The 22,125-nt window shown below is 37.6% G+C and overlaps 3 protein-coding genes across 6 annotated transcripts in view; all 3 read right to left on the minus strand.

Annotated features, from left to right (window-relative positions):
- Positions 1-1,114: 1,114 nt before the first annotated feature.
- Positions 1,115-12,209, minus strand: LOC100178064 (KAT8 regulatory NSL complex subunit 3-like). Its single transcript, XM_002127234.5, has 22 exons — positions 12,048-12,209; positions 11,884-11,929; positions 11,478-11,659; positions 11,240-11,330; positions 10,967-11,152; positions 10,694-10,825; positions 10,241-10,357; positions 9,849-10,037; positions 9,382-9,456; positions 8,967-9,184; positions 8,548-8,617; positions 8,434-8,488; positions 8,010-8,087; positions 7,295-7,500; positions 6,836-7,001; positions 6,717-6,774; positions 6,395-6,471; positions 6,269-6,319; positions 5,209-5,391; positions 4,842-5,067; positions 1,765-2,050; positions 1,115-1,635 (listed from the first exon to the last, which is right to left on the minus strand). The coding sequence occupies exons 1-22, from the start codon at positions 12,164-12,166 to the stop codon at positions 1,183-1,185; spliced, it is 3,264 nt and encodes a 1,087-aa protein (XP_002127270.1). The 5' UTR covers positions 12,167-12,209; the 3' UTR covers positions 1,115-1,182.
- A 5-nt stretch (positions 12,210-12,214) lies between these two features.
- On the minus strand, positions 12,215-15,122 carry LOC100177252 (conserved oligomeric Golgi complex subunit 3). The gene has a single exon (XM_018812846.2). The coding sequence runs from the start codon at positions 15,071-15,073 to the stop codon at positions 12,542-12,544; it is 2,532 nt and encodes an 843-aa protein (XP_018668391.1). The 5' UTR covers positions 15,074-15,122; the 3' UTR covers positions 12,215-12,541.
- A 467-nt stretch (positions 15,123-15,589) lies between these two features.
- Positions 15,590-22,125, minus strand: part of LOC100180433 (exocyst complex component 6) — a 15,090-nt gene continuing 8,554 nt past the window's right edge. Inside the window, exons 12-21 of one of the 4 annotated variants that reach the window (XM_026835697.1) lie at positions 21,334-21,520; positions 21,002-21,128; positions 20,027-20,138; positions 19,323-19,484; positions 19,034-19,186; positions 18,271-18,412; positions 17,922-18,108; positions 17,549-17,661; positions 16,798-16,833; positions 15,977-16,523 (exon numbers count right to left, since the gene is read on the minus strand). In XM_026835697.1, coding sequence (XP_026691498.1) covers positions 16,826-16,833; positions 17,549-17,661; positions 17,922-18,108; positions 18,271-18,412; positions 19,034-19,186; positions 19,323-19,484; positions 20,027-20,138; positions 21,002-21,128; positions 21,334-21,520 — 1,191 coding nt within the window. In that variant the 3' untranslated portion in view covers positions 15,977-16,523; positions 16,798-16,825. Of the gene's footprint in view, positions 15,848-15,976; positions 16,524-16,797; positions 16,834-17,548; positions 17,662-17,921; positions 18,109-18,270; positions 18,413-19,033; positions 19,187-19,322; positions 19,485-20,026; positions 20,139-21,001; positions 21,129-21,333; positions 21,521-22,125 lie in introns of those variants that run through there. The other 3 variants (XM_026835695.1, XM_009860914.2, XM_026835696.1) reach the window with 3 other exon arrangements.

Below are 22,125 nucleotides of genomic sequence, written 5' to 3' on the forward strand. Positions count from 1 at the left end.
AATGCGAAGAAAAAGACTGACAAACTTGATTGGCGCGGGTTATTTAATAGTTTAATCGTTTATATGTCACGTTGCAGCTAAACCCCGTGCTTCCCAATTGCTTACTATAATATAGATGCACGTTATCCTGTATTAAGAACACAGCGGAACGTCGCGATTTCAGTCACCGTGAGAAATAATGTATAATCCGATTCGAGTGGACTGCGCGCGGCAGGTTTTCAAAGCCGCCACTCCATAGGCGAGTAAGATATCCACTCCTTGTAATAGGGGCCAATGGAAAAGTGCAAGCACCCCGGGTGGTCCGACGCCTCGTAACTACATTAGTGAATGGATTCACGACGGGAAATCGTCTCCGACTCTCTCCGCTATACCTTTTAAGTGAGGAAGCTAATTTTTTATAACAACTTAAACTATTAAGCGGGAAGCATTACCAACGGAACACTATTACTTACCTACCGACTTCGTTCTGTCTGTACAACCATAGTATACTAAAGTGACTTCAGTATACTATGGTACAACTGCACCAGCTTCATGGTCAATTTGTCTAGAATTAGATGCAACTTAACCGCTGCGACAAAACGGTCCGAAACAAAGCGAGGGATGTTGGGCAAATTATACGAAGTTGTCTGTCACAGTCCCTACAGTTCCGCTCACTGTTTGTATGTTGTTATTGCGTTTGGCAAAGCTAAATTAAATTAGTACTTGTTTAACGTAAAAGGTACATGGCAATGCCTGTCTTTCTCTCAGATGTTGAATCTGGTTGATGGGGGACATCAACGTCGGAACTATACAACAAAATCACCCACTGTCTGCTAAATAAACCATTGTTTCCCGATTTTCGTGAACTACTGGCACTAAACCGAACTCTGACGGCTGTATGAGACGGCTGAGTGACAGGTAAAGCAACAACGAGCAGTCAAGACAAACAAACGGCCGACCGCGGCAATGCTCTTGCCGTGAGCGGGTGCTTCGACCGAAACAAAGGCTTGTGACGGGCAATAAAAACTCCTGTCGTATTTGACGACGTCGCACACTCGCTGAGAACATTTATCTTGATTTATTGACCACACTCGAACAGCTGGGGTTGTGCGAAAAGTGTTGAAAAAACCACGACTTACATTTTAAGTTTTGTATTGTGGCAGTGTGGGAAACATAGCAGCATTTAAAGATACATGCTGACACTTACGAGTCTAACGACTTGTTTACGATTTCACCTTGCGTGGAAACAGGATTGGCTGGCGTTGGTGCCACTGTTGAAATTTGTACCGATTTTTCGGCATTTTGAAGAGCGACAGTCGGTCGGGGTCGTGTTATACTTAGCATGTGGCGTTCACCAGCCTTTCCTGGAGTCATTTGTACTTTAGTGATCGATTTGCTCGGCCCAGGAGACATCATCGGTTTCTTTTGGTTTTTAATAACTTTAATTAACTTTGCTTCCAGGTTGCGTGTTCCTCCCATGCTCTTATCACGAAGGTAAACCACAGATCTTCCGGGGGTTGGCTGGCTCTTCTGAGAGACATTACCCGGGAAGAGGTCGAAGAGCTTGGGAGCAAGTTTTACTGAGGATCGCTGAGAAGAGCCGACTCCGGATGCTGGAGAAAGGGTTCGGGAGCCGACGGCAGGCTGTAAAGATTTCTGGAGAAAATTAAAAGGAAATGATCATTATGTTGATTAATTTTTGACAGATGTAATTATTTAAAAAGCGTTTCTATCGCATAAATTAAAGCCCTTTGTTTAAATTGTAAAACATAGCTCAAATTTAACCTGGATTTGCCCGGGCAAGGTTGGACGTTTCGTGGAAGAAGAACTATCGGATGCGGTTGCTGATCCTAACACTAGGTCCACCAGAGGAGTAGAAGATGCTCTTTTAAGTGCGGATGTTGCAGTCGGCATCATGCTCTTGTGAGGTGTAAATTTGGATTGTGACGTCACAGTAAGGTTTCGGGGTTGAGGGGAGACTTGGAAAGATTTCTTGTTTTGCATAAATGTCATGTGACGGTTGTCGCTCCTGGATTGAGCGGCAGTAAGACCTCCGGAGGAGAGGACATACCTGGATGATGAGGAAGATCAGAAACGATGGTCATGCAACAACATGGTATAATATGGATGTTTTAAAATACTGCGCGCTGCTAAACACATCATGCGTGGTATTAAATTAAAATTGTCTGAAAAGTTATTTTCGTGGCAATAATTGTTTTGTTTATGTCTTTATTTGCACCGAGCGCGTCGTAAGTGCCAGCAGTCATTAGATGGCTGTGGTATTTTGGTTTGTTTGTTGATGGGAAAACGTGACCGGGGTAGAGGACAGACCGAGTGACCGGGTCAACCGTGTTGAAGGCGAAGCATCAGATTGCTGCTGTGGTTTATATTGAGCTGAGTTTTGAGTGTGAAGCAACGCGCATGATGGTGGGGAATTACGGCGTCGTTCAAGCGCTTTGCCACTATTTTTTTTTACGCGACGAACTTTTCATGAACCGCTTTGTCGCTGATGGGTGAGATGATAATCAGATTTTTCGGGTGGCTACCTCACAAAGATGCGACATGTGCAAACGCTTATCGTGATGATATGCCTTCTTGGAAAAAGCAAAGCGTAATTTGCGCTCAGGTGCATAAGTTCGTCTGATTTGAGGGACAAATAATGACGTTTTTCGGAGAAAATCATTGCCCTTATTGAGCGGGCTTTTTTAATACGTTTGCATACATGACTACTGTAATACGGTTATGATTCTTCGTAACGGATCGAATACCAAACACTGAAAATTGACTAAATTAAAAGCTTTATGTTTACCGCGAAATGGTTGCAAAATATGGTATTGCAGTTTTTTTCTATATTTTTACAACACAATTTTCCGAAATTCACAATATTTGGTGTCGAAGCAAAAATCCCGAGATCACATTATGTTTATAGTTGAATGGTTGGTTGAAGTCGTGAAGCGGGAGCTCGGGGTGCGTGTCTGGTAGACACTGAAATTGACTGCGTTTTGAAAACTAAGATGGCGGAAAGCGGGATTTCTGTTGAACTTTTCAACCCGAGAACTTGACGAGGTAAGGTATAAATTCCGAGGAAAAACGCGGAGCGGATCAAAGACCCGGTAATGGAGGAGCGTGGAATGTTCTCGAAGGGTTGCGGAAGATGACGAAGCAAAGAATCGTCGATGGCGGGTTTGGGAGTGCACTTGGGTAATTCGAGCTCAAAAACATTAAGGCTCCGCACGCAATGTGGACGCGGGGTTCACGGAAAGGACAAGGGCGGAAAACAACTTGGGATATTTTCGGTGGCGGTTCGGACGGAAGAGAATTAGCGGCGGTGACGTAGGCTTTACGACAACCCAGGGTAAACACGGGGCGTCAACTTTTCAACCTAAATATTTGGGGGTTCGGGGGACTTTAACCGGAAAATCGGAGATCAAAGTCATATCAGCGGGTGTAAGCACCGGGGCTCTTCAAATGAGCGGAACACGGCCAACTGAATTGTTGTTTTTGCATTGACCGTCGCAGGTGGGGTACAGAGTGACCTGCGCACGAACTTTTGTTGGGAAGAAAATTGTTCAGATGCTCTCCAGTTAATCGGAAAATAACGAGCTTTCTCGGCGCTTGCCACGGAAGTAATTAGACTGACCCATGTGCTTCGGAGAAAATTAATAAAGTAAAATCATGGTTGCACGGAATTTGTTTTTAAGATAATATCGTTTCGTAATTTTAATTTGCAAGAATTGCGTGGAGTGCTGTGCAATTAAGCACGAACCATGCTTTAATCAACATCGTGAAGTTGTGGGATCGTGTCTAAATACTTTGGCTTCTATTAATGAATAAAGTTCATAGGGTCACAGGGTAGGATGGACATCACGTGTTGGCATGCGTGTGAAGTGTTATTTAACTTTGCCTGCACGATATAGTGTGTGATGGTGCAACCCCATTATGACACCCACTACATGACATGGCTTTTCATCCAAAGAACTTCACTCGGTTACTCTGTACATTAAACTATACGCAGAATGATTACAACATAGCACATGATATTGAGGCAATTTTCGGAATTAGTTTTGCTTAATCACGCCAGTTGACTCAATTTCGAATCTGTATCACCGGGCTGTAAAGTTTTGCAACAAAGCCATGCAATTATACGGAGCCAGGAAACTCGCTGTTTGAGGTCGGGTTTGCGTCACTGCGGGCCGTCGCATCACCGAGCAAGGGAATCGACTCATTTCCACGTTTTTATGCGCCCGAAATAGTTCGTTGACGTTCGCCAGTGCGTCCGCGCCGTATTTCGCGTCAATCATCTTTTAATATAAACCGATTCGCAAAAAAACGCTTTATATATAAACTGCATAAAATCGTCGTCCGGTCGCGGGGATATGAAGTGAAACAGCGCGTTTACTACAGTTAATTAAATTAGTTCCACAGTTACCAAACCAGGCGTGGAGTTGCGGCCGAGTTCGCGAACGCCACGCGAACTTTTGTTCCGCCTAAAAATTCGGAAAAACCGAAGCGACGAGAGAGGACAGGGTCATGGAAAGGACAACACGCAAGTCTCCAAAACAACCGTCTTTACTCAAATTTCTGCCATTCAGCGATTTTATCAACACGCTGAGTGGCCTAAACCACTTAGTTTAATGGCATGAGCAATAAAACCCAGGTCTTATCTACATTAGATACGACCTCATCATATAAACCAACTATCTCAATAACCAAATATTAACGAGCCGCCGAACAAACTAAATAAACTGAACGATTTTTCTCAATATCTTAACTTTGCTGACGTTTATAGATTTCTCAAAAATTAATGAAGAAAGTCCCTTTGACCGAGTTCGAACCCACAACCTCTGTATGTAACGACTCACCTAACAACGTTGTTTTTCGCATCTCCGGGTTGGGCTTCACTTGACATACCCCCTGACCCACTTTGCCCCACTACCATTTTCTTGGGGTAACTTGAACCCCTGGGTGGCCGGGAACTCCCCCGAGTGCGTACTCGCGACCCACGTGGTCGGTAAGGCTGCGAGCCCCGTGGCGTAACATTGTCGAAACTATGACGTCGACTAGAGTCCAACTGCGACATGAGACTACCTGTGACATAAACAAACTTAAACCCCGAAAAAAATAACAAATGTATGCAAAAAAATAACAGTCAGGCTTGGACTAGAAAAAAAATAGTTTAAAAAAACACTACAAACATCAGCAGCTGTTTAGTCAAACAAAATAAAATACCTGATAAATCTTCCGGTGATGCGGACCTTGATGTTGGCTCCTTCCCTGCATCCAAGGAGCTAGTGAGTTGCTCCAGGATGGATGTTGCTTGGAGCGTCTCCCTATCCTCCCTTCTGCTCCTGGATGCGACAAATGATTGGTAACGTTCGATGAAGGAGCCAGGAGTTCCCGTGGATGAAGTGGCTGTAAGCAGGCATATGGGCACGTTAGTGATTTATATTTACAGTGTTTAACTCCTCATATGTGGCATGAGTGAGAGTAACCTTGGCTTACATCAACGTTAAATAGTTTGATTTGCGTGATTTACTTGTGCAGAAATAAGGTTTGATTTTAAATTGCAATAGTTTTAAGCATTGAAGTACATACAACCACATACGACGAGTGGGCGTGTTAACCACGGACGAATAAACCACTAATCTATGTAAAATGAAGACTGGCATGTTGTATAGTTCATTGGAGTTTGTTTTATATATCTATCATACATAGTCAATTTTGCATAACTTTAGCAACATTATATTTCGTATAATGTTTTTTCAATGCGTTACTGCATATAGATTGGCTATTGTGTAAGCGCTTGACCATAATCACGCGCTTACTATTACATCACAGCACGAAAATAACCCACAAATAATTAAAGCTGTTTTGAACTCGAGAGGAACTTTTTGAGTTATTTTCGTTGAGGTTTGAAGATAGATGTAACCGCATACAAGGCTGTGTCCTTCGTACGCACTTCGTGGCTTGATTTAGAATTCCATGCATGTGAGAATGCGGTGTTGTACTCCGTAATGTTTATGTTTTGTAAGTTTTTGGTTGAGCGCTGACGAAGCCGCCACAACATAGCAATGGTATGTGTTATGCATCTTATGTACGGAACAGCCAAATTAAGCTCCAACCGAAGGTCTCATCATACACCATGCAAGATATAACACAGAATCCAATCTAAAACATCGCCTTTATATAGTGTATGACGCAACAATGCGCCTCACGAGATTGGATTATCATGTCGCCAAAACGAAAGTTAAAAAAAATCCGTTATGTTTAAAATTAGAATGGAAAATACCTTCCGGTTTCGGTTTCATTGATTGCGTTGATAGCTTCCCGATGCTGCCACCTGCCGGACAAGTTTGATTTATAAATGCTTAGCGTATAACAAAGTGATGAAAACGCGGAAACATGATTTTCTTACCCAGAGTTAATGAAAACGACGGAGTTGCGGAGTCGACATGAGTTGCGTTGGGTGCTCCAGCGCCGCTAGAGGAATATCTATAAAAGGAGATGTAAAATGCGGGATATGTGTTAATTACAATGTTATGCGTAAGGGAAGGTAAGATGTTGCATTTTATTTATTTTTTATTCTTAATTGGTGAGGTCTTTGTCAAGGACCAGGGATTTAGGCCACATTTGGCCCATTACCCCAACACCCGGAAAGCCCATTCAAGCCGCGACACCGCATCGTACTCAGACGCGTAAAATGTTGTATTTAAAAAGTTTGCAAAATAATTGCTCACCGTCCGAAGCTTGAAGACGTTGGCAGCACTGTTGTGTGAGGCATTCTTTTCTTCAAACCTGTTATTGTAAAGCACAACCATAAGTGACAATCTTTATATTTGAGTTCGGGGATTATTACCAGGCGATGCTGCGGAAATAGAAGCTTGTGGCGGCGTCGAATTAATCTTCGACTCGGGCGGACTTCCCAAGATGGCGGCAACCGCTGCTTCGGTCTGACTTTCAGTTGGCGAAAGAAACTGCGATTTTCGTTTGGATAATGCGGATGACAACTGGCTGTTTGGATCCTGAAGAAAAACGCGGTTAGATCAAAGCTTATAACGGCAACTTAAAAGTATGAATGCAACTTATTTATCTTAGCAAGGTGGAGCAATTGTAATATAGTTTTAAAACAAGTGCTCCATTTTATTCTTTGTTAGAGACGACTGGGATGGATCATGAGCGGTGACCGTAAAGTGCATAATATCTGGTATATTTGTATTAAAATGTGAGCGCATTAAGCCATCCTATTTCGAACCAATTGGCTTTTCAACCAGAATGTTTACTTACTGTCTATTCCACACATTAACTACATAAGTACCTTTGTCAGATCAATTGTAATACTTCGTGATGATTGTTCACTAGACATGGCTGGCGATTTTGACCTTGAAGATGAACCATGACCTCTGAACCGTGACCCCGCGTCTGAACGATTGACGTCAGTACCAGGAACAGAGGTCAAGCCACTGATGGAACCAGTTTGTAGATTAAATGATAGACCTTGTATTTTCGATGACTGCCGTTTGCCTGGTTGGTAGTTTCGACTATTAGGTAATAATATACAAGCAAAAGGCAGCAATAATAAAAAATGAATGCTGGTTATGTATTTATCGTTGCTTAGCGGGACAACAGACATTATAACATAGGTATTCTGTTTCATAAACTCCGGCCTTATGCACACTTACGAGTTACCACTTGTTTAGCTTTGTAGCAATGTTTCGTGCATTTTTGTTTCAACGGACGACAACTTGGACAACTCATTAGGAGCCACTGAGTTATAGCAATGACCGCTAAATGACTTTTTAAGGAGACAAACGCCCAGAACGGTAACAGCGACGTACAAATGGTTTAAATAAGACAGCGATTTTGAGCAACGGCGTCGATATCAAACCACATATTTAGTGGAAGGTATATTCATGAATAAACCAATAACACAAATATAACTTTATAAATCCAAACATACGTATAGCGTTATAAACGTGGTAATGGTTAGTAGCTAGTGTGTAGAAATTTAGGTTTAACACAGTCTAGTTTACCTTCTTCTGAGTGTTTCTGGTTAGATAGGAACTGATTAAGTTGAGACGAGCCAGGAGAATTCGTGGTGCCATGTTTTCCTTAAGAAGGACAAACCAGCGTTAAAATTTAAGTGTATACGTACAGGTAACACATTTAATATTATTATTATCTGCAGATCTGCTTAAACCCCCAAAAAACTACTTTTATAGTTTTATACCTAGTTCCATTTATATATACAAACCCCTTTTAAACTAATACCTTTGCATTTATTTGTTATTCATACATTTTTTACAATTTTCAGTGGTTTATTAAGATTTTATTTAATTTTCATAATCGTAAACTGACATCAGGCACATAAAATAGTAAACACGCATAATAACCCCTTAAGTTCCCGCCACATGAGCATAAGTGAATAAAATTAATATTTCTAACTTTTAAACTTACTTTCAAGTTCTGCTACCTCGGCAAAGTATTTCGAATTGTTGGTTCCAGCAGAGGCCTGGTATGTAAGCTGCTTGTTAGGTCACAAGATATATTACAAGGAATAATTGTACCAACCTTTTCTAATGCTTCACCAGCAGGGGAATATATGGTGAGCAGAAACTCACATATACCTTCCAATATCAACCTGAGAGGGATGTGTTTAAGTAAACACCAACACAAACATAAACAACCGAAGTTCTAAGAGTAGAAAAAATATGTGATGAAAATATTATGCCCAAAATTAAAACTATGCTTTAATTAGGGAGGAGCTCAAAGTTAAACTGCATGAAACTAGTAACATGGTAATATTAATTTTTTTTACTTTGACCCAGAACCAATTATTTAGAAAACAATGTCTTGAACCCAATTGTAAACAAAAGAAGACAACGTTTAATACTAAAGGTATATATACTACACTATGGCCAATTATTTCAACCGGTGTTGCCAGACACTTATGAAATTGTAACTGGCAACACTGGCAAGAGTAAACTAACCTGTCCACCATGGACTGAGTGACAACATTCTGTAGTTTCATCTTCTCAGTGATGCGCAACCAATCATCAGCTCCATGAATCAGCACGGACTGCGTCACAGCATTCGTGAAGGACTTCAACCTCCGATCTTCAAGATCATTGATCCTGCAGGAGGAAGATTTGTCTCCAATGATAAAGAGCGTTGGCCTCTTCATCTCACACAATACATCATCCACTGACTGTAAAAAAAAATTTATAAACAGAAGTTGGCAGTAAAATGAAAAAAGAATAGAAGCATCCAGAAAACACACAATATCAAAGCAAAAAGCTACATCTAAGAAACTGCAAAGTTTACCAGTTACCAATACAGAGTAAATGAATACATGGATGTTACATATTTAGTGTTTTAATCAGAGATATAATTAAATTTTCTTACCCCACGCTGGCCGAACATATTATACAGAGGAAAACCAAGACACACAACAGCTGATACATGTTCTGTGAGCGCAACCTGTTAAGTATGCAAAGTTTGTTCTAGTAGTTCATACTTAGTTTATATATGTACTCTTGGTCTTGTACAATGTTTTTTAAGGTAATTCAACCAGTAAGATCAAAAATAAACAAACAATGCGTTGGAAATAAAATTGTTATGCTTAAAGGCAATAGCTTTAAATGAGCAAAAGTTACAATCTGTGATGACTAAAGTTACGCCACCAGGCAGTAGCATATTACAAAATAATTTATAAATGTTAATGCGCTGTCAAATATTGAAGTTTTAAAAATAGTGGTTATGTAATGTACTTCCATTCTATACGGGCGAGAAGTGAGGACTGAGGTCTTACGCAGAGGCATGTTAGCGGACCTGCGAATTTAGGCTTTAAAAGGCCAATCAAGTAAACTTACATGACAGTTGATTAAACTAGCTGTGTGCCATCCTATAAGAACAACTTTTCTGTTTGCGTTTCGTACACTAAGCTCTCGAACACGGTTGCACACGTTACGTAAAGTGGTTTCTGCAAGTTCTTGAACGGTCCACGATGCTTTATCTGTGTTCCCATCATTGTCGTCCATTGTTGCTCCCACTTGTACTACCTGGGACCACAACAAGTATTAATAAAAATTTAAACCACCCACATAGTTGTGGCGAATCAAAGTTGTTTTTTTTAGGAAAGTAATAAATAAAATAAAAATTATTCATTTATACACTAGCCTAATTTCTTCTTTAAAGGGGTTAGGGGTTAGGGGAAAGAACAAAGTTCTAACCTTTAAGAGTAAAAAAAAAAGAAAGTTCGCACCTTTCCAATCTGACTAAGGAGTGAATTCCAAAAGCGAAGTCTTCGTGATGTCACAGGTAAGGTTGATTGTGACACGGTACATTGCACAACAATGAATAATACCGGCTGATTCAGTTTCTGCAAAATCAACATTTCTAAATTCAGTGAAAAATCTAACTTCACATTAAAAAAACTACTGTATTGATAAAATGCAAATACGGTATACTGGTAGTGGTAGACATCCAAGTTGGTATGTGAAGCCCAAAACAAAACATTTTTCTTAAAATATAAATGAAATTCAAACCCCCCAAATAATAAATTGCAAAAGAATTCTTAATTAGTAGTTACTGTCCAATAACTTTGCATTTTCTTTCAGTCTTGGATATACTATTATACAATATAGTTTTGTGCATAATAAGGATTTATTTATAATTTGGAATAATTTAAAAACTTCAGTGACACACACACACATACCTGTTTCATATCAGAAACAACAGCAGTAACTGCTGGATCCCAAGGTCGCTTTAATAGGATTCCTAACCTTTCGGTGGCAGCAGAGCCTGTATCACGTGACGGCATAATCATTCGTTCAATTAAACTAGGAACCTAAGTAAAAAATTTTCGATCTTAAAATGCACCTTTAGTTAATTTTAAAAGTAACAGAAAATAAGTCATGTGCTTATGATGAATAACAAATGAATAAGCATTTGTAGTGGGAATTATAAAGGAAAGGTATTAAAAGTTTACCTTAGATCTTAATGTTTGCATAATATCGAGATAATAAGAGAGCAAAGTCATTGGTAAGTTTTCAATAAGCAGCAGATGCAACCACTGCGTTATTTTAATCGGCCACCCGATGTCAGCGAGCGCTTCCCTCAAACACGAGGCTGATTTATCAACTGATAAACGACGTAAAACAATCTCTTTGGGCATCTGAGAACAATGTGAATGGGAAGATTACATTTTAATATTAAGGTTGTATATGTATGTTAGTATGTATAGTATGTATATATAACTTACCCCTTTATATGCTAGTCTGGACAGCTTCTCACTTTGCAAAATTTTTACAACTTTGTTAAATATTTTTGTCTCTAGTACACCCCATGACGATCTAAAAAAAAAACATTTCATAATAAGATTAATTTCAAATCAAAGCCAATTTTGGGAAAAAAATGTCACCGGAGGCGAAGTCACTCCTGATGAACAGGTTTGTATCATTAAAACAAACAAATTCACTGGACAATAATGTTGAACTCACTTGTTAATGTTTTCCTCCCACACCGATTCTCTCTCGTCTGTGAAAAGAAGAGGATTCCCTTTACTCATACCGGTGACATGACGCTCACATTCGTTCATTTGCATCCTCGCTTTCTGCTCCGCACAATGCCACGAGGATGATCCGATAACAGCTGGAGGATCGGACACAGTTTCAACATCAATCTTCAAAATAAAGACAAATATTGATTTTAAGAAAGAGCATTAAAAGTTGATATACTTCAGACAAATAAGGTTTAAATTACCAATCGAGCATGAATTTAAATATTTAAACTCAGATGCAGTCATATAAAGTCTAATGTACAGTTTTAGGACATTTAGTTTAACTAGTTAAATAGTGGGATATCAAAACATTGAAAAACTTCAAATTAGACAACACAATTGTTTACCTCATCATCTGAAATCTCTTCCTCTGAGGAACTACTTTTGGAGTAACTGTAAATAAACAGAATATATATATTTAACAAGTTTGCATTACCCTTGCAAAGATATCAATATATATAATGTGCAAATATTAATTAGTGCAAACAACCAACCCACATGATGACCTTACCTGTCAAATATATCTTCAGAGTTTAAAACTTCTTTTAAAGGCAGCACATGACTGTTTTCAGTGAGGTAGCTTTCAGACCAGTGTTTAGTATAAGCATGATCAGATGGTAGCCAAGGCATTTTTAAGATGGTTTTAAAAAATAAATTACTGGATGACCAAAGTATGTATCTGGTAATGCCAAATATTAAAACATATGTAGCATTCGAATAAGGCTTCACAATAAAGTACTAAATAAATCTTATTAAACAGTAACCAATATATACATAACATAATATATGAGCCTATAAAAGTAACGCACATGTTAATATTAAAGCACAACATTAAATAAAAGTACAAGCACTAATATGTTTATTTTTGTACAATTTTTCTACTCTTTTATAGTAATACCGATTTCAAATTTTAGGAATACATTTTTGATAAACCATTCTAAATAAAAGCAACAATAAGCATGAATATATTGCACCAATGTTAATATAGTTTTTATATATTCAAGCTTATTTAAAAGCTGTGCTCATTAACAATGCAATCTGGTCAGAGGTTGGTGCCGCAATAATAGCTTTGTCCTCGTCTGAATAATTTTCCAATAACAACATATTAAGTTGTTGAAACACATGCTGAACGTTCAGTTTAATTGGTTTAAATAGAATTTTTTCAGTTTCTTTGTTTGCCAAGTACAAAGACATAACATAGGCAGTCTTCTTCACCATCAGTTTTAAATTACGATACACACCACCTACTAACTGCTGCACTTGTTCAGCGCTTGCAAAATCCTGTTGACGCAAAGACACGGACACATTACTGTCTTCTTGATTCATACTGACAAGTTTTGATGCTTTTTGCAGAAATTCGCTCAGTGGCTGGCAGTACAACATTGTTTGGTGCTCAATAAAGTTTTCGCACACAGATTTCAATTGTCGGTCTACATCCTTCTTACTATCAATGTAAAACTCTTTCACCTCAGGTGCTCCCTCATAAACAAACTGCAAAAGAGCATTTGAGCTGACACTCAGCAAATTTGGGATTAGTTTTGGTTCAAGCACAAAACGGAAGGCAGCATCTTTTGTACGACTAAAATCTAATTGAGTTTCTCTGATCGCGAATTCAGCTTGAAAAGGAGCAATTTGTTCTCGTAAAATAAGAAGATGCTTGATCAAGAAGAGCTGAGCGTCAGTTGTTCTGTTTTCAGAACTACCTGGCTTTAATGGTGCTCTGGCTTTTATCATGTTACTTGCTTCCACAAGTGATCTAACACAAGCTTCCAAGGCTTCTTGGGATAATCCTTGGAATATTGCTTTATCAATACACCGGTATAGTTTGGACAGACAAACCAGAACTCTTCGAACAGTGGGATACCACATGCCATGCATATCAGCTGGGGAGGTGTGAAACTTTTCATCAAGTTTCCCATTGGATGATTTGCTTGAGCTTGCAACATCTACATCGGACAACGAATCTTGGGGTGATTCTGTTAGTTGTATTTCAGTGAATGTATCTTTTTCTACCTTTGCAGATGCTTTAATGTTCCTAGCTATTTCCTCCATCATTTCTAACTTCTCTGGGTACATGATATCGCCAGGTGAAGGTTTGTATCCTCTGATATCATCACGTATATGAATATTAGCTCGGAACACCAGTCTTTCCTGTACATCTTCAAGCATCTGAAGAGCCACAGAATGAAAAGCTTGTAGTTGCTCTGGATTATTCTGAACATGATCATCAATCATTTCCATCTTGAGAATATTGCAGAGTTCCGCCAGTGTTTCCAGATGGTAAACATGAATGATCAATGGCCTCAACATATCATAAAGGTTGCCACACAGACGAAGCAACATTTCATAAAGTTTCTTGGATTGAGAAGAGAAGAAATGACCATAAAGTTGATGCTCATCCTCACAAACATGAACCATAAAAGAACAACCACTACGAACCAAAGCACAGTGATCCTGCTTGTTAGCATTCAGCAGTTCCAGCATCGCACTTGTTACTGAAGGAGATAAAAGAGTTTCTCTTTGTGTAAAGTAACACTGGTGAATATCAACAACTATTTGCTGATATTCTTGACTACACACACTGCGCTGTTCAATTTGCTCCATTAACGCTTTAATTTTTGGAGCATTTGTACGAAATTTCCCATAGTAAAGGGTGAAAGCATCATTGCCACTTCCAAATGCTTCACTTCCAACAGACTGCCCTGCATCACCACCACTCTTTCGATTTAGAATTGCTTGTTTTGTGCTTTCTAGTGAATTCACCACATACAGCTTTATCATACCAAGAGCTTTGGTGAGGCATGTTTTATACTTGATAACATATTCAGCACTGTCTTTGTATGCAGGGTGTGCTTGCATGAACTCAATGCATTCTTCAATTTTGGACAGCATGCTCCTGAAATCTTCACTGGTCACAGAAATATTGGGTGAGCTTAGTTTGGTGTTCATTCTTGATACTTCATTGAAGTAATCTAGATTCTCATGGATGGTTTCAGCGACCGAAAATAAAGCTGTTTGGTCAGCAAGCAAATGTTCACACGCCTCATGTAGTGCGTTGCTCTTGGTCGAAACATAAACATACTCTTTTTCAAGATCATCAAGATACTGAAGGGCTTTGTTAACATCTTGAGTAATGTATTGGCAATATTCACGGTGCTGTTTTAGTGTCTCAACATGCTCAGTAAATCTTTTTCTCTCCACTGAGCGGACCTCTTCCTCAATTTGAGAGAACCAACTATAAAACTGCTGGGCATTTTCTATTTTTTCTCCAGCCATACCAAGCTTGGTAAAACCTTTTGTTAATACATCTTCAACTGAACCAGGTATAGCATGGGAATCCAACACATTGGGTGTAATGTTGACAGGTTCAGTCAATGGCACCTCAATGGGTAATGCACGATTTGACCCAATAGCTGCCAGCTCAAGAAAGCTGTCCTGCTGTAGTTCATTCAGTGTAGCAAGTCCTGTGTTATCTGTAGCATTCCACAAGCTTAGCCTCTCCATGGTAGAGATAGTTGATATATGATCTGAAGCCATTAGCGATGAATACAAATTAGTCACACTATAGATTGTTTAAATAGATAGCAAATCTAAACACAGATTGTACAATTGTCAACACGTGAATCATTCCTCATATAACATAGAGTAATGGCGGTGAAAACCTTACATATATATATTATATTTTACCTTCGTCGTATTATTAACATATAGCAAAATAAAACTAACCATTGTCTGAGCATCACCACTTTCTCAACGAACACGAAGCACATTGCCCATGTATTTGTTTACGTACTCTCTATGGTTGGGTACGTCAGTGCATACTGCGCAGAACACGCGGCGACATTTTTTTGTTGGGCAGAAACGTTGGCCGATGAACTGTCGAACTTACACCACAGGTTTAGAACTCGGTTGCTTAATCCAAAATACCATGCTTATCTTCGTTCCAAAACGCGATAAAACAGTCAAAGCTCCTTTCCAGAACTTACCGTCGTCACTCTGGTCCGCATGTTAATTCCCTGATCAGATTACGGTTTAAGGAAGCCCACGAGGATATAGTTCTACGAAATTATAATTAAAGCAATAGATAAGGTGCGCTAATATATCACGGTATACATAGAAATGCTGTGTATAATGGTTATAATCTGCAAGCTTATAGCCTTTGATGCTATATTGCACAAGTTATCAAAGCAGCGAGAAAACTGCACTGTCGCAAAGTTTGTAAACTCTGTGTACTGTATCATTACATCCGAAACAAGCCCCTTCGTTTCTTAGGTGTTAACTTTCGATGTGGAACACATAGAAGGCTCCAGTCTGCCAAAACAACATTTTGTTATATTCACTTCAAGCCATGCATATAAGCACACATGCAATAGCTGATATAGATCCAACCTCAACGTTTGATGTTGCACCCCACCATGAGTAACATTTAAAGTCAAGAAGTATAAAGCAATGTGAATATATTTATTCTCTAGTCAATAGTTATGCATTAAAATATAGGAAACAAACATATAATGAGAACACTGAGATATCAAACGTTAATCATAATATTTGTGACAAAATTAAACGTTCATTTAACAACAGTGGTTAAAACACTATTTCACGATGTAAAACATAACCTCTAAAGCACCATCCACCTTCCCATGACTTAAAGTTCAGTAAGAATTGCTTTGGGCTCTTGTTTGAACATACACATTCTTTGGGAAATCATGCATATTTCTGCTTGTATACACATATGATTAAAAGCAAGCGAGAGAAAGAGAACGACGCTAGACAGCAAGTGCACTGGATAACATGGAATTGAAATTGACGAACACAGATTTAGGGCAGATAGAAGCAGTAACACAGCATTTTAAGTTTACATCTTGCGTTTCTACTATGGAGGAAAGTTTTGAATAAAAAACTTCAGTGAATCAAATTTAAGTTTCTTTTCATGATTTACTTGCGCTTAGAAAACGAGATCTTTTTCTTGGAGTAGAAGTCATTTGACCTGTAAGTATTTTAAAACTGTTTGAATGCTAAAGGTTGCACAAGTTAATACAACAGTTCACACTAACCAAACTTTTTTTTGGAAAATTAGTTAGTATTATTTTCTATTATTTTACCTTTAGAAAATATACATTATACCTTAAAACAGCTCCAGTAATAATACATGTCATAAAATTACAGGTACGTTTAAAAATACTTTTAACACTGTAGAATAACTCCTAAGTGGTAAAAGTTGACTAATAGATAAACAAAACAAAACAAATAAATCTGCGTACCATCCATGGTTTGTAGCTTGTCCTTTCATCATGCAGCTGGTTTTGAATCAGTTTGGAAAATAACAAAAATATAAATAAGTTGGCGAAATGAAATGTGAGTTGGGAAAATAATTTATTGCATAGTCAAGCTACATATAAGAAATAGTTAGTTGAAGGCATTCATTGAAATAACTGTTTAAATATTAAGTTGTAGTTTTAATAAATGCAGGGTGATTACAACTGAAAGCCAAAAAAACGAGTTTCTTTAAGCTAACGACGTAAAAAATAGCAACAAGTATATTGAGTGGTGTATGAATAAGAGAAAGAGATAAACCCTAGATAATTAATTTTCTATCATGAATGATGATGGTATGGTGTATAATGGTTGGTGATGCAACATCAAGCATTGATATTATTTGGACAGTTTTATAACATGACTTGAAATCAGCTTACAGCAAAAAACATTTCAGAATATGACAAACTGAAATCCCACAGCAAAATTGCAAGCAAGACATTAAAAGTTTCAGCTAGCAGCAAACAAACAACACAATAAAGAAATTTTCAATAAATCTTCTCACCGCATGTTGTAGATTTCACATAACAACAACAATCCCCTCACACCCCACACACATCTTTTTATAACCAATACAAACATAAAAAAGCTCATTCCCAACTATATAAACAATGATCACAGAACAGTTAAAAGCAGCCAATACATGCTTGAGAATCATGCTCCAAGCTAAAAAGAAATAAACCCAGCTAGCTTGCTTACCATTGACAATTCCTCGAAGTTGGCGAACAACAGTTTCAAGCAATTTCTTCTTTTCTCTCTCTTGTTTACTGAGAGAGGTGAAAATATTCCGATGTCCTCTCTCCTCCTTGATCCTTTTATATTTGGTTAAAGGAATAAAAATCAAACATGACACGTGTTACATCTGACGCTTTATCCACATCCAAAAATTGTAAAGTGTATTTAGAAAACTTTAATTTTTGCAAAATATCTTTCCAAATATACACACAAGTTTTATGTTTTATAGGGTATTTTTATCCAAAAACCTGTAGTATGGTGTTTTAATTGAACACAGGTTAGGCAACATCAGTATATTGAAACTAAACAGGTAGAAAAATAGGTCAAGATCACTTACTTTTCAAGCAACGCAAGTGCAGTACCAGGACTCACACGAAGATACTTGCTGCTTCCACTCCCATAATCTGCGAGATAAGATGACCAATCCCATGAGAGGAAGAGATCAAGGAGTTGCCGAAGCTCCACAAAACTCATCTGAAGAGCACCATCCCTGAAGCCCGGAACAGGCTCGGAGTTTGCAAACACTTACGAATAATTAAAATTATAAAATATTGAACACCAAAAATTCTTAATGTAAAAAAATACAGACAAAACCACAAGGAAATATTATTTTTAAACAACTATATAAAAGTTAACTAAAATTCAAGTCAAAATATTGAATATTTAAATGAAAGCATTATACTTACATTCACACTGCATTACATCAAGATTGAATTGTTGCAAAGCAGCCATAGTTACAATTTTGATGTCCTTATCTACAATGAGCTCCATAAGGCTAGAACTTATATGACGACAAGCAGACATGCAGGCTGTCTGTGCAACTTTTGACTGCATGGACAATATAGAATATAATGAGAATTGTATTACATTGTTTAACACAAATAAGGCAAACACAATGTTTAGATTAAGCAAGTTTTTACTTGGCTTAATTTACGCATTACATGTTTAATATAGGCATTTTTTGATGATTTTAATCATTACAAAAAATTACAAAATATCCATATTGATTTAGACCAGTAGTTTAAATGAATGAATGAATTTAACTTACTTTATCCTCGCTTGGCCGGAAAACGACAGTCGTTATTACACAGGTGTTCTGTTTCATACACCTCGTGCCAGTTTACAAGTTACCAAGTATGTTACTTTGTGGGTAATTATTTTTTTCTGTGGATTTTTACATTTTTTATTTGCGGCTGATAATTTGGACAACCCATTAGTAACCACTGGGTTGGAGCAATTGCCTAAGTGTCCTGCTCAAGAACACACACGGCCACAATGGTAGCAGCGACGAGCTTTGAATCCATTACCTCTTGGTTCGAGGCAGGCATGCTAACCAACTGTGCTACGGTGCCGAGTTTCTAGTTTCTAGAGTCACAGTACAAAACAAATCAGACAATATCACTTTTGTTTAAACACAGGTGGCACATCTGGACTTGTACCACTTCTTACCGGTAAATTGGTAAAAACTTCAAAGTTATGCTGCAGAAATGCTATTAGATCAAGCAAGTAACGACTGGCTCTTCCTTGTGGTTCTTTTACTCCCCAATCATACTCAGCAAGCTCAAAAAACTCATCAATTTTGCTGTTCAGTTTGCTGTATATCTGTGAGGATACATAAATTAATCATTTTATATTTTCTATATAGACCATTCATATATAGTCCATTCAGCATTTTCTATCTTATATAAAAGTACCTTATCTATTCTAATTTAATTCATTTAAAACTCCAAAAACTTACTTGTGCTTCTGTACCATTCCGAGCATCTTTAAATGTAGATACACCAACAAGTTTGGCAGAATGTGCACTGCCTACCCTCACACCAGTGATAGAATGAACAAAATCTTCTATATGATGACATGAGTTTTCTAAGTGTGTGGTGTTTACAATGATCTGTACCAACTGTGAAGTAGAAGGTGGTTATGCCTTGATTTAGCAGTGGACTATGCAGCATAAATTCTGCAGTTGCATGAGTCATTTTTCCTTGTCAACTACGAATATTAGGTTTAAAAATAATGGTTGTTCTAAACATTATACTAGGTTTATAAAATATTAGTAAGTATATAATATATGGTAGGGTAGGGAAAAACGGGACATCTTTCGCATATAATATCCAAATATCCTGATCATATTCTATATATTTAACAACGGTCTACAGGAGTTGTGGGGATCAGTTTTATAATTCTTTCAAGGTTTTTTCTTTACTACCAAATGTGATAAGAAAGTAGAACAAATAGGTGTCCCATCTTTCCCCACCCTGCTATACCTAACAACATTAAAATAAGCTGGAAAAGAGACTAAATAAGTTATTTCTGACTACAGTTATTTAAAACATTATAAAAGAGACCTATGTCTTATTACATAGACATTATGTAAAGACAGATTGTGTCTTACAGTTGTAGCATATTAGGTAATATTAGTGCATTTGTTAAGTTATAAATTACCTCAGTAAGACCAAGAGAAGGTTTTTGAACCAAAGTTTGTAAACTGGATGCGAGTGTCCTTGTTAGAAGAAGGTTGGTGGACTTTCTTATCATGTCATCTACCTCTGTGGAACTGGGTGGGTATGTTTAGGTTAGTGATATGGGTAAATGTGGGCAAGAGAAAATTCCTTAGTTCTATACAATAAACAATACAAGATAAATTGTGCTGCAAAATGTAGCTTTAGTATGCTGCATTTAGTACCAAACATAAAATGTTTGAGTAAATTATTTTGGTACAATACATTTATGTGTATGAATTTGTGCCAAAAATGTGAATTTTTAATAAAAAGTATCTCCAGAAGATCAGTTACTCCAAATTTGACTTGTTTTTATGAAGTACAAAATTAACTTTTTACAGCTTACAATATAAAAATATTTATACATATACAGTATTTAAAATAACTGAAATATTGGGGTAAAATTCCAAACAAATGCCAAGGGTAGTGGCAATAGGATATTTCAAATCAGAATCAGCTGAGTTGCGTATAATATCGCAGGTTGTATACACAGAGCTTGTTGAAAGCGACTTCCTTCCATTTAAATTTTGTAAGGTAGGAAGAATGAACTGACTTCATGCATTGAGTAAAGGGAGGTTTTAATAAACACCCACATTCAGTAGCAGACAAATAAATATTATTGGGAGGGTAAAACCATATTATATCACTACTTTTTCACTTTTATTAGTTTTTCTCTCCCTTTAGATGTGTTGCCATTGATAAAATTATAGGTTTACACAGTGACAGTGGTGTAGCAAGTTCATGCTAAGGTTACTTTTGCTAATATTTTTCCCTGGCTCTAATATCAAATAAGTTTTGTCTTTACGCCGTTACTTTTCTTTTAAAACATTGACAGCTCCAATGCATTTCATGAGGATGCTGATAATACACCAGCACTGCAGAACTGTGTACTAATAACTAATATTATAGATGAACTTACCTTAAATGTAAATCTTCACAATATTTGAGACAGGATAAAATAAACCTCTTCATTTCAGTGAAAATACGAGGAACAAACAGAGAGAAAGGTAATTTACGAGGGAACTTCTCATTTTCAAAACCAGGACCTGTAGTAAAGAAATAGTTGATTTAAACTATAACATTTAAAATGCTTTAGAACATCATTGTTAGTTGATCAAATTAAAATAATGACTTGAGGTGAAATTGAATGCAATGCGTGTGTGTGCGTCTTAGTACTTTCTGGCTGCTTGGGGGGGAGGGGGCTGTCATGACAGCAAAACAGCCCTCTCTGCTAGGGTCCACACAACTTACTTTCATAAGGAAAGGTCTCAAACAAAGCTTGAACTTCACCATTATCCTCCAACACCATTGCTGTGTAATTATCCTCATCAAATATATCTGAGAATTTTTTTGACCAATGTTTTAATAATATTTCTCCATAGGAGTCTCGCATCTCCATTAGAAGTCCAAATAAGCGACCCACTGAGAATCCGTAAGCCTGGTTAGGAGTGTAGATGTTAAGCAATGTTTTATCAAAACGAAAAAAAAATCTCCGTATAAAAGATAAGACCAACATAATAACTCAATATTATCGCTTAACACTTTCGGCGCCAATCTACGTATATATACGTTTAAGTAACAATGGTTCGCGGTGCCATCACATGTATATATACGTTTTACCATTTTTTCATTGTTACGAGTGCCGCGTTGCATTTAAACTTATAGTAAACCACGTATATATACGTACGCTCGATCTAGGCTGCATTGAGACTAAATGCGAACGCCTGCTTTGAGATTACGTTATTTTTGACCAATTGGCTTGTGACTCTGCGATCAGCTGTTTCTGACGATTTCAAGTATATTTTACGCAATATTACTAGTTTACAATGTTTCACTGCTGCCACTGCTGGAATAATTACGGACAATGGTTCAAACTTCAATGATTTAGTGTCTGATCATTACAATTATGATGTTGTGAAGTTTTGTTTTGTCCAATTCTTATTCTTACGGCTCTGAAGAAAAGTGAAGTTATGGACACATTGGTAGTGATGTTATACGTCCACACAAACGGGATAACATGGATATGTCACTGTTTCTTGGATT

This window comes from Ciona intestinalis, chromosome 8 (genome assembly GCF_000224145.3).
Source record: "Ciona intestinalis chromosome 8, KH, whole genome shotgun sequence".
NCBI lineage: Eukaryota > Metazoa > Chordata > Ascidiacea > Phlebobranchia > Cionidae > Ciona > Ciona intestinalis.